This window comes from Trachypithecus francoisi, unplaced genomic scaffold (assembly GCF_009764315.1).
Source record: "Trachypithecus francoisi isolate TF-2019V2 unplaced genomic scaffold, Tfra_2.0 Lachesis_group9, whole genome shotgun sequence".
NCBI classification, from domain to species: Eukaryota; Metazoa; Chordata; class Mammalia; order Primates; family Cercopithecidae; genus Trachypithecus; species Trachypithecus francoisi.
The window spans coordinates 9598905-9612285 of record NW_022681474.1 but is presented as its reverse complement, the minus strand read 5'-3'; the positions used below and the strand labels follow the sequence as shown (position 1 = coordinate 9612285).

Below are 13381 nucleotides of genomic sequence, written 5' to 3'. Positions count from 1 at the left end.
AAGCACATGATGTTAAAGAACCACTAAAAGCTGATTCACAAAGCAAGGTTATTTTATTTTCCCCCTACATTAGTTAGACATTATATTTGGCTATCCTCTAAAACAAGCTTCTCCAACCCCCGGCCCTTGGGCCACATGCAGCCCAGGATGGCTTTGAATGCAGTCCAACACAATTTCATAAACTTTCTTAAAACATTGTGAGTTTTGTGTGATTTTTTTTTTTTACCTCATTAGCTATTGTTAGTGTGAGTGTATTTTGTGTGTGGCTCAAGACAATTCTTCTTCTTCCAGTGTGGCCCAGGGAAGCCAGAAGATTGGATATCCCTGCTCTGAAAGAAAACAGTTAAACCCTAGTCTCACATCATATTTTGGAATATGTTTTTGCTCTATTGGAGTGTAGGAAAACCAGATGCCATGTAGAAGATACAGATTTCACTGCTGGATTTTTAAAACATAAATGGCCAAAGAAGCCATTTATAAAGCAGTAGATTGAGAAAAAAAATAGTTGCAATAGTTTATCAGATAGGAGTAGGTTCAACAGCATGTGAGGTGGGACCTAGAGGTGGACACAGGTGGGATAGAGAGTTTTTACGAGATTCGAGATAGTATCTCACTCAGTAAATCACAAATGCATTGTGAATTGATTAAAAAAATGAAATAGGCTGGACGCGGTGGTTCATACCTATAATCTCAGCACTTTGGGAGGCTGAGATAGGTGGATCACCAAAGGTCAGGAGTTTGAGAGCAGCCTGGCCAACATGATGAAACCCTGTCTCTACTAAAAACACAAAACTCAGCCAGACGCAGTGGTGGACGCCTGTAATCCCAGCTACTCAGGAGGCTGAGGCAGGAGAATCCCTTGAACCCAGAAGGCAGAGGTTGCATGCAGTGAGCTGAGATCGCACCATTGTCCTCCTGCTTAGGCAACAAGAGCAAAACTCCATCTCAAAAAAATAAATAAAATAAAATAGATAATGAACTTTAACAGACAAACTAAGAGATTTACGTTTTCGAAGAATGTAAAGATATTAGCTGGTCTGGCAACCAGTAGCTCTGTTTTCTATTATGTGAGTTTGAAATGTATTGCAACTGCAAGATTCTGACATTTATGATACCAAAATAAGATAAGAAATAGTCTTTTCCAGTGGTTTGCAAGAAAAGTATAAATAGTCATATTTTCAGGAATCTAATTTTTCAACATAAACTACATGACCCCCGAATGTCTCCCCACCACCCAGGAATTTTAAGATTCATCCTAAATTTCGTGACAACATCAGTCCTGATTTACTGAGACCTGAGTTCTTTATTCTAAGGAGGCTTCCAGTGATTCTATTTCACTGTTCTCAGAGGAATCATCACTGAACAGAATTATTCCATCAATGATCGTGCTGAGGACTGGCCCTGTCGACGTATTCCTGTCTCACTTACTTTATCCACTCTGCCAGTGCCCTTTATTTCAAGGGGTTTCTACAGCACGTCCCTCTGCTCTCTTAAAACCACCATGCTGAAATGACAGTTCATGTCAATGACTTAACTGAATCCGGTCAGGCAGGCTCTCCATAGGCAGAAATCGCTGGATGGTAAAGCTGACGTTTGGCATTTCGCAAAGCAAGTCTTTGTCCCAGGCAAAAGTGAGAGAGGAATAAATGGGCGGTTGGCACTCACTCACCTGCCGGAGTTTGGTTCCCACCATAGAAGCACTGCTGTCAAGTACGAATACCACATTCTTGGGTAAAGGAGGAAGGTCTTTAGGAGCAAAGTAGTGCACAAAATAGCCATTTAGAACCTGGTGGAGGGAAAAGAAAGTAAAAACGGTAGTACGTAGAGTAAGGAGGAAAAATATCTGAAGTGGGTATTGTATGGAATTTCTAAAAGTTAAAGCATGACACAGAGCTTAGGGTCAGATTCCACACCTGGAGTAGAATTATCTAAGCCCCTGATCCCTCCAAGAGAACTAATTGCTAATTTAATCTGTATAAGGGTAGACTCTTCCCTTTAAAATTGGTCAATGATGACTACCAGTTCAAGTTTAATTATCCATCCCCTGGACCTTTGCTACTTGAGAATTCTGCTTCCTTCACTATGTGTTTTTTTACCAAGTATCTTACAAGCTGAGACATCAAGATTCTCTACATTCTGGATGCAATTAATAGGTTTTAATATTCCCACCCTGTCTCTGGAACAATAAGACCTAAAGCAAAATGAGCAGTCTCTTTTAATTAAAACAGAACATGGACCAAGTGCAGTGGCTCATGCCGGTAATCCCAGAGCTTTGGGAGGCTGAGACGGTCAGATCACTTGAGGTCAGGAGTTCGAGACCAGCCTGGCCACCATGGCAAAACCCCATCACTACTAAAAATACAAAAATTAGTGGGGCGTGGTGGTGGGTGCCTGTAATCCCAGCCACTTGGGAGGCTGAGGCAGGAGAATCGCTTGAACCTGGGAGACAAAGGTTGCAGTGAGCCAAGATCGGCCACTGCACTCCAGCCTGGGTGACAGAGTGAGACTCGGTCTCTAAAATAAAATGGAGCATGAACTAAAATTCTAATTTCATCTAAAACACCACAGAGAGCTTGATATTACAGATTTCACTTGCTCTGTAGATTACTGAAGCCAGAAATAGGTACCCTCAGCAAAAAAAATACCACTAGTCTCTTTGAAGAAATATTTTGGGTTAAGACAAATTTACTAAGAAGCAGAAAGTTCTCTCTCCCTTAGGTAAATACTGGAATCCACAGTCTGAGTCTATCCAAAGTATCGACCAACCAATGTGAAATAGCAACAACAATCCCATTACCTGGATGTCCCCAATGCTCTGTTCTCTGTTGACGTCATATCTAATGATAAAGTCTCCCAAAACTCCATTCTGGGCAATCTTGGCCTGTTGTACTACACTAGGTTTAAAAATGATGTTGGCAAACGTTTCATTTTGGTTGATGACAGTAGATGGGGGAGGCCCAGAATCATCTGCAAACAAGACAGAAACATAATTAATAATTTAATATATTTTTTCCAAAAACAAAAGAACTGTTTGGCAGACAAAGAGTTTTAGATTTTATTTTATTACAGGCTTGTATTTCACAGGAACTTCTAAGACTGTACTCATATATCACAATGTGACAAATATGTCATCATGTAGCTCCCCTCTCATGCCTCTTTTTGAACCGTTTCTTATGAAAATTTTTAAAACACACAAAAGTAGAAAGAATAGTAAAACGAATCCCTGTATCCATCACCCAGTTTTAACAAGCATCAGCATGTTACCAATCTTTAGTATCTGTTTTTATCTATTCCCCGACCATTTTTTCCTAGAGTATTTTAAAAACAAATTCCAGACACCATTATTTCATCCATAAATACTGCAGTATGCCTTTACCTGTAAAAACTCTTTTACTAACATAACCACAAAACCATTATCACAAGTGACAAAATTAATGCTCAATGCCCTATTATTATCTAATTCTCAGTTTGTATTTAAATTTGTCTGATTCCCTAAAGACAGGGTCTTGGTATGGTTGATTTGTTTGAATCGAGATCAGAACAGAGTCCCCAATCGCATTCCATTTTTGTTTCTTGCTTCTTTTAATCTCCAGTGTGTGCCTCCACCTCTTTTCTGATGCTACATATATGTGATAAATCGCTGGTCATTTGTCCTACAGGATTTCTCTTTTTCTGTATTCCTTTTTTTTCTTTTGAGACAGTCTCACTCTGTCACCCAGAGTGCAATGGTGCAATCACAGCTCATTGCAGCCTCAAACTTTTGGACTCAAGGGATTCTCACTTCGGCCTCCCCAGTAGCTAGGACTACAGGCATGTACTAGCATGCCTGGATAATTTTTTGTTGTCGTTTTTTGTAGAGACAGGGTCTTGCTATGTTGCTCAGACTGGTCTTGAACTCCAACACTCAAGCTATCCTCCTGCCTTGGACTCCCAAAGTTCCACAAGTACAGGCGTGAGCCACCATGCCCAGCCTGTGGCTCATTAAAAAAAAAAAAATTCTCAAAGCTTTTAAACATGAAATTTAGGATATAAATTTGAATTACAGAAAGATAAACAGATAAATGGAGGTTATGTAATTTATGAAAACCTAGTGCGATGACAGATTAAGCAAAGAGCATCCCATCTTTTACTCCTGACCTTCATTTCCTGTTAGAACACAGAGAATTATTTAGCAAACTACTCACGTTTATAAACCCAAACAACACTATATGTATGTACTTAGCAATAAAAACCCAAAGGATGAGGTCTGCATGCACCACGGAAAATATGAAAACATAAACAAGAATTCTTAATCATAAGAGCATGTGGAGGCTTTTTATCCAGCTATTGAATCAAAGCCAGACTTAAAACTGCTGCAAAGCCTCTGATTATCTTTTTAAATGTACTCAAGTTGATAGCATGAAATAGGCTGACCAGCAATTTCCCATCTCCAATTAGCAGAATGAAAAAGGAAATGAGGCGTTAAGTGGCCACAGTAATTTGTATTTAAAAATAAACTTCCTTCTGCTGAGGGTTTATTAGACACAAAAGTCAAAGGAAGTTTAAACATTTCCTTTAACAAAACAGACAATTATTTTTCCGAGACAATTTAGGTGTAACCTTAACAGGAACCACAAGGTAGAACAGATTCTTCTATTATTTGCACTTATCAAGGACAGGGATTTTGGAAGTGATCAGAGAGCCAGCAAAAGAAAAGTTTATTTTTGTAGGGAGACAGTTACATAAGAGAGAACATGCATCCACAGATCTGCTCATCTGAAGGAGTTGGGAAAATCCAGACAGTGCACGGACAGTTCCGCATGGTTGGGGAGGCCTCGGGAAACTTACAATCATGGCGGAAGGCAAAGCGGAAGCGGCCAAGTCTCCACCGCGGCAGGAGAGAGAGAGAGAGAGAGACGTGGGCAGCGCCAGACTTTTAAACCATCAGATCTCGTGAGAACTCACTCACTATCACGAGAACAGCAACGGGGAAATTCACCTCCATTGCCCCTCCTCTGACACATGGGGATTACAATTCCAAACGCGATTTCGGTGGGGACAGAGAGCCAAACCGTATCAATTTCCAACCTTAACTATATAAAATAGAAGGAGGGGCCAGGCGCGGTGGCTCATGCCTGTAATCCCAGCACTTTGGGAGGCTGAGGCGGGTGGATCACCTGAGGTCAGGAGTTCAAGATCAGCCTGGCCAACATGGAGAAACCTCGTCTCTACTAAAAATACAAAAAAGTAGATGGGTGTGGTGGCTGTAATCCCAGCTACTCAGGAAGCTGAGGCAGGAGAATATCACTTGAACCAGGGAGGCGGAGGTTGCAGTGAGCTGAGATTGCGCCATTGCCCTCTAGCCTGAGCAACAAGAGCAAAATTCCATCCCACAACACCCCCACCCCCGCAAAAAAAAAATAGAAGGAGCAATTAAATATACAACTATAAACACAAGTCAAACTTGGGATACCACAAGGCAATAAAAACAAAAGAACTAATATTGCTATTTAAAACATGGTTAAACCTCACAGTCTTCTTGAAAATATCAGATACAAAAGGGCATGTTCTCTCTGCTTCCATCTGCATAAAGTTCAAGAGGAGCAGGAAATATCCATGGCAACTGGAATAGAACAGTGCTGGCTTTTGAGGGCCAGCTACGGACCGGGAAAGAGGACATGGTAATTTTGAGGAAGGGTGAAAATATCTTATGTCTTGATGTGGAAGGCAGTTGTATGAGTGTATACCTATGTAAAATTTTATCAAGCTGTACACATGACATTTGTACCCTTTATGGTGTATGTACACCCCAGTTATTAACATTTAAATTTATTGTTAGCAAAGTAGATTAAACAGGCATGGAACATAACAATGTTATTTGCCAAACCGACCCCTCTCTGTCCTCCTTAGGATGAACGTGCATGGGCATTTGTTAAATGAGGATTAGGTGTGTCCAGAGCAATTCCGGCCGGCAGAATTAGGACCAGGGAGAGAGTTTCTGGGAGGCACTTTTCAGCACAGTGTCGGTGAACCCTAAGAAAGCTGTCCTGTTGGGATCGGCCACTTTCACAACCCATCCCATTAGAAGGGCTCAAGTGAACCCTGGAATAATCTCCGCCATGAGGGTGTACAGCAGTTCTCACAGTGTGATCTTGAACCAGCAGCATCAGCAGCAGCTCCTGGGAACTTGCTAGAAATGCCAGTTCTCAGGCCCACTCCAGAAACTGGGAGTCAGAAACTCTGGGGATGGGACGCCGCCATTTGTGTTTTAACCAGCCCTCTGGGTGATTCCGGTTTTTGCCCATAGAAAATAGGTATGTACCCCACACAGGGTCTGTGTGCCTTACACATAGAAAAGAGTCAATAAAATGTGTTGTACTCCATTAGGCAGCACTTAGATTATCTCTAAGATTCTACAATAATTAGATTAGACTCTCTTTATGCTGCCAGCATGTACCTACTTAGTCTTGCTTCCAATCTGTCTCGTGAAAATGCTTTTCACAAGCTCCCTGAATTAATAGCATTCATGGCTGAGTAAAAGCACTGGGGATTAGAAAGTATAATTTCTCTCTTCATCATTCACTTGACTAGGCTCTTTGATATGGACCATGAGGAAGGATACTGTATGATTATGCTGGTTTCCTAGTGACCTCTGGTTTTACTAGTTCATGATGAAAATTCATGAGATTCATCTAAATGGGCTTATTTTACACACCCAAAGAGTGGGTTGATTCTCCGTTTGGTTACTCACCAAGGAGCCTGGTTCCTGAGGCCAATCACCACCCAGTAAGAATCAGACAGTAAATGTGACCCAATAAATTTTTCACTACGTTGTTTTTTTGTTTGTTTGTTTGTTTGTTTGTTTTTTTAAGTTTACTGGGAGCAATTCCAGAGGAGCATCTCTGGAAAATAGAATCGTCTTTTTATTAAGGGGGAAAAAAATCTGTTAAGTAGGTTTGTATGGGCTGTTCCACTGTTACTGACCAAAATCCCAGAGCAGAAGAACATGACTCCATTTTTCCTTGCTGTGAATGGGGGCTCAGCCTGCTGACCTTTGTCACCCGCAAAGTCCTCAGAGTCGCAGGTTAATGAAGACCACAACGAAAGAGATTGGTGCAGACCAAAAAAGAGGAAGAATCTGACCCACTTGTCTAATGAGAACCCATGTCTCTTTGCTCCTTCATGTTCTCTCCTTCCTGCCAACTTCTACCGTGAACTGGAGCAGCTGCTCCAGTTTGGGGGAGGTCAAGTTTTCTGATGCCTTCTTCCTGTCTTCATGCAGGCATTGGCGGTCCCATACAAGAAAACCCCAGGGATACACAACTGCCCCTCCTGCCCTTAGGAAAATTCACTCATGCTCTTCTTCCACTCACCGACTCTTCCCTGCCTCTCAGGCCACCAGGGTTCCCAGGGGGCTCTCTTCTTTTCTAAAGCCCAGTATTTTTGAGCAAGAAGCTTTGTGTTATCTTTGCAAACTACAAAATACCAAAGAGAGTGGGCTCTAGAGTGTGACTGAATCAAAACGACTGACTTACTATTCCTGAGCTTCAGTGCCACGTCTGTTACATGGGAACAATTCCACAGTCATAGAATCATTGTTGAGATGAAGCGAGATCTCAATGTAAGGTGCCTGGCGTGGTACCTGGCAGACAGCAGGTGCTCAATACATACTAGCTCCATCCTCTTCCCCTTCAGAAGTAGTTTCTTGTACTCTTTGTCCATTATGAAAGGCAATTTATAAAGAAAAAAATGCTCTTTGATAACATACAGTTCACATTTTGTCATGAGAGTTTTCTCTATACCACCGAAAGCTTGATAAAAACAAGTAATATTTCAAAAGGACAGACACATAATAAATATTCATAACAGGAAATTCAATATATATACACATTATACATATGTCAATATACTTACATAAAGAATAATCTTTAAAAAAAAATCTTTACAAAGTATAATGAAGTCAGTAGCTGTCTGAAAGTCCCCTAAAATCATATACAGAATTTTGCACGTAAGCATAAATGTACATTTTTTTTCTGAAGAAAGGATGCATTAATTTTGCCACATTCTCCAAGGACTCTAAAGAAAGTTGAGAACCATGCCTATAAGTGCCATTAAATATTCCTCTGACTGATCCTATTGGGTGATGACAAAGTAATTTATAGCTTGTGCATCAGAGCTGAAGAGAAAGTTGAGAACAAAACATATGTCCTTAGTGATGTCCTGATACACAGATGTTGGTCACAAACATACAGTCTTTTCCTAGACCATTATCACGTGGGGAAAATTGGCAGCCAACTGCTGTGTAAAATGTCTAAAGGTGAAAGACTGAGGAGCAGAGCCCCGTGCTCACAACCGTGGGCTGGAAGCTCCACCCTCTGGGTCGATGGGCAGAGGGATTTCCTGGCCTCTGTTTCCTGAGGGTCTGGGTTTTGGCTGCTGTGGGAGAAAAGCAGCCAACACCTGGTGCATTGACAAAAGGATTTCCCAACACACACTGCCTGCTCATTTCCTCTTTAGAAAGAGGCTTAAATTGTCTATGTTTGTGTATGAACCCTGCTCACCTGGGATCCAACGAGGCAATTTCTTAACTATATGGAGGTCAAAAATACTGTGAATAATTGGAGCACTATGCTCTGAGGGTAGCAAATAAAGACAAAATTCAAGCAAATCAGCAGAGGATTGAAAGAAAAAGTGGTAACACAGAGGCAATGATGACAAGAAGGAATTTGGTTAAATGCCTTCATAAGTCTCTCACTATCCACAGTTTTCTTTTGGGAAAGGATTTTTCTTCCCCTTACATGAATGTTTGGTATTTTAAATCCTTTTGGAAAACAGTGTCATAAAGATATGATAGCAACACATAGCACAGAATACTAACTCAAATTTACAGCTGAAGGGATTCAAACTCAACTCTAGTATTCTATAGTTAAGTAGATGTTTGCCCAGGTTTCTTAGCAAATCAGCTTTCTTCGCTGCTTATTCAATGCTCTTCCTTCTTAAAATAATAGATTCCCAACTCTCAGTTTCCATATTTGAAAAACTTCCCAAGAGAGACTATGCATGAAAACAAGTACAACTACCTCACCCAGCAAGCACACATTCTAAAAGTTAACCCTTAAAAATATGCATTCTCAGGCCAGGCACAGTAGCTTATGCCTGTAATCCCAGCACTTTGGGAGACCGAGGTAGGCAGATCACCTGAGGTCGGGAGTCCGAGACCAACCTGACCAACATGGAGAAACCCCATCTCGACTAAAAATACAAAATTAGCTAAACATGGTGGCGCATGCCTGTAATCCCAGCTACTTGGGAGGCTGAGGCAGGAGAATCACTTGAACCTGGGAGGCAGAGGTTGTGCTGAGCCAAGATCATGCCATTGCACTCCAGCCTGGGCAACAAGAGCAAAACTCCATCTCAAAATAAATAAATAAATGAATAAATAAATAAATAAATAAATAATACATGCATTATCGGGTCAGGCACGGTGACTCACGCCTGTAATCCCAGCACTTTGGGAGGCCAAAGTGGGCGGATCACCTGAGGTCAGGAGTTCCAGACCAGCCTGGCCAATATGGTGAAACCTCGTCCATACAAAAAATAGCCAGCATGTTGGTGCACGCCTGTAGTCCCAGCTACTAGGGAGGCTGAGGCAGGAGAATCGCTTGAACCCAGGAGGCGGAGGTTGCAGTGAGCCAAGATTGTGTCACTGTACTCCAGTCTGGGCACTCTGCCTCAAAAAAAAAATACATATATATATATATGCATTATCCCTTTCTGCCATCACGTTGTGTCCATCGGAGACCTCAAATACTAGCTGCTCCAAGCATTTGAAACTCAACCAAATGGAAGCCCACCAGAAACAATGGTATAGCAGCCAAGGAATATGAGACTGAGAGACTTTGGTTAAATGCCTTTACAGTGTTCTCTGGCCCGCAGGCAGAGCAGGGGCTAATAACCGAGAAAAGTGGAGTGGCACTTGGTGCAGACACATAGTGCAATATAATTCAGCCTTAAAAAGAAGAGAAATGTTGACATGTGATACAACAGGGATAAACTTTGAGGACATTAGGTCAGGTGAAATAAGCCAGACACAAAAGAACAGATACTGTATGAGTCCACTTACATGAGGTATGCAAAGTTGTCCAACTCATAGATGAGACAGAAAGGAGAACAGTGGTTATCTGGGACTCCAGGGGGAAGGAGAGATGGGGAGTCAGTGTTTAACGGGTACGGAGTTTCAGTCTGGGAGATGAAAAAGTTCAGGAGATTGGCAATACACCAGTCTGAATAGACTCAACACCGCCAAACACTTAGAAATGACTAAGATGGGCCGGGCATGGTGGCTCACACCTGTAATCCCAGCACTTTGGGAGGCCAAAGCAGGTGGATCACTTGATGTCAGGAATTCAAGACCAGCCTGGCCCACAGGGTGAAACCCTGTCTCTACTAAAAATACAAAAATTAGCCTGGCCTCGTGGCGTGAGCCTGTAGCCCCAGCTAGTGGGGAGACTGAGGCAGGTGAATCACTTGAACCCAGGAGACAGGTTGCCATTTTTTAATTGCCAATTCTAAGTTCTGCAAAGGCAGTGACAACATCTTAGACGTCTGTAGATTCCAGGAACCTCGCACAGCGCCAGAAACGTGAGAGTTCACTTCCAGCTTGCGGAACGTTGAGGATGAAAATGACGAAACGCGTTAGCACGTAGCTGGGCAGATGGAGGGAGGAGCGCTTCAAGGGAAGTGATGTTTCTCTTCCCGAAAGGGTTCATGGGTGTGGCCGATGCTCTTGGTGATCTGCATCACGTCCCCCGACCCACCTCTGGTTCAGCCACAGCTGTGGTGGCCCAGGTCATACACACTGACAACATCCACCTCCCACAGCAAGCCAAGGCAGCAGGAAAAAGGAAGAAAAGGAGTGAAACCCCACAGTAAAGAAGAGGGTGCCTCACCAGTATTGGGCTACAGAGAAAAGCCAAAGCCTCCGTGCCACACTCTTGGGTTGACCAAGCCACAGCCAACATCAAAACAAACAAGATAACATGGATTTCCATATTGGATTAAAAGCCAAAACACAACCAACTGTGGGGCCAAATGATTCATACCTGAGTAATTTCTGTGTGAACAATGCTGGAAACCCTCACATAACAACCAGATTGTTTCCTGGCAAAGGTACAGAGATTTTGCAGAGGCCACACAGGGTCTTGCCCTTCCAGCTGCAGAGCAGAGACTGAACCCAGGCCGGGACCCTGGAGCTGGGGGTTTCACAGCCAGTCACAATGCAGCCCTTTAATAGGCAGAGTTGTCCCGTTTAGCAAATTACAATACAGAATGCCTGGTTACGTTTGAATTTCAGATAAACAATGAATAATTTCCTAGTACAAGCATATCCTAAATATTGTACAGGACATATTGTTTCTCTGAATTCAAATGAAACTGGGCATCTTATATCTCATCTGGAAACTCTAGCTAAGGGGGATTTATCTAGATTTTTCTGTAACCAGAGTCTTCTGGAACCAAAGTTAGGTATTACTTTTGTCTCTTAATCCCTGCTTCATGCTACACCTAAGATCTGGCAAAATTTACCAACGTAAGCCAAGAAAGTGCTGAAAACCTGATAGCACTGTCATCACCAACAGCTATTTCCCCTCAGTTCCTTCAACAAACACGTATTGAGCACCCATTCCATGCCAGGCGCCACATCAAGTGGCTGCGAAGACAGCCGAAGACTTCACAGCAAAGGCAGAGTCATGATGCTCACAGAGCAAAGAAAGACATCAGAATAATTTTAAAAACAGGAGGTGGGGGCAAGGGGAGGGAGAGCATTAGGACAAATAGCTAATGCATGCAGGGCTTAAAACCTAGATGGCGGGTTGACAGGTGCAGCAAACCACCATGGCACATGTATACCTGTGTAACAAACCTGCATGTTCTGCACATGGATCCCAGAACTTAAAGTAAAAGAAAAAAAAGAAGGAAAGCAAATAAGAACATAAAGTAAAAAAAAAAAAAAAAATTCAAATGGATTCAATTCAAGCCATTCTTGGGCATCAAGTGAAATGGAGGACACTGTGCTAGTCTCCGGCCGAGGGGACTTGGCCTTATGGGATATGTGGCTGGTCAGTAACCTGTCCTCAAAGAGAACTGCAGGGTCAGCCACCAGGTCTTCAAATAAAAGGTCATAAAAGGTCATAAAGCTGTATTTCCAGTGGTTCTCTTCTTTCTAATGACACTTCTGCAGTTCTTAGGATTATTTGAAGATTGACATTTGATTGGACACTTACATAGGAGTGATATGATTAAAAAGCAAGCCATGAAGTGGGTGGTATCCAGTCCTGCTATTTGCCTTCCCATGCATGTGAAGGCCCCACAAGAACTGCCAGAGAACATAGCAAACTGACTTTCAGGGCATGTGGAGGGAGTGGGATTCTGACAACCTAGAATGTAATTTTTTCATTTTTAACAAAAGTCAAGGTGAATCTCATAGAACATGAAATTAACCTTTTTTTTTTTTTTTTTTTGAGACAGAGTCTCGCTGCTGTGTCACCCAGGCTGGAGTGCAGTGATGCAGTCTCAGCTCACTGCAACCTCCACCTCCCAGGTTCAAGCGATTCTCCTGCCTCAGCCTCCCAAGTAGCTAGGATTACTAGCACGCCACCACGCCCAGCTCATTTTTGTATTTTTAGTAGTGATGGGGTTTCGCGATGTTGGCCAAGCCAGTCTCAAACTCTGGCCTCAAGTTATCCACCCACCTTGGCCTTCTAAAGTGCTGGGATTACAGGCCTGAGCCACCGCACCCAGCCATAATTAACCATTTTAAAGTATACAAACAAATAGCATTTAGTACATCCACAACATTATGCAAACACCACCTCTATCAAGTTCCAAAACATCTTCATCATCCCAAAGAAATTCTGTAACCATCCAGCAGCCACTTTCCATTTCTCCCTCCTCCCAGCCCCAGGCAACCACCACAGAAACCACCTGCTTTCTGTCTCTACGGATTTGTGTGTTCTGGACATTTCAGCAAAATGGAATCATACACATGTGACCTTTTCCGTCTGGCTTCTTTCATTTAGCGTAATGTTTTCAAGGCTCCTTCATGTTGTAGCATGTATCTGTGTTGTGGCATGTATCCATGCTGTAGCATGTGTCTGTATTATAACATGTATCCATGTTGTAGCATGTATCTGCATTGTGGCATGTGTCAATGTTATACCATGTATCCGTGTTATGGCACATATCCATGTGGCACATATCCATTGTGGCATGTGTCCATGTTGTACCATGTATCTGTGTTATCGCATGCATCCATGTTGTGGGATGTGTCCATGTTGCCCGGGTTGTCACATGCATCCATGTTGTAGCATGTATTCATGTTGTACCATGTATCCATGTTGTAGTT

At 42.5% G+C, this 13381-nt stretch overlaps 1 protein-coding gene across 1 annotated transcript in view; it reads right to left on the bottom strand.

The window, feature by feature from the left end:
- The window catches only part of ITIH5 (inter-alpha-trypsin inhibitor heavy chain 5), a 102035-nt gene that overhangs the window by 51095 nt on the left and 37559 nt on the right, over window positions 1–13381 (bottom strand). Inside the window, exons 6-7 of the mRNA XM_033208420.1 lie at window positions 2798–2967; window positions 1670–1786 (exon numbers count right to left, since the gene is read on the bottom strand). Of these exons, the coding sequence (XP_033064311.1) occupies window positions 1670–1786; window positions 2798–2967 (287 nt within the window). The remainder of the gene's footprint in view (window positions 1–1669; window positions 1787–2797; window positions 2968–13381) is intronic.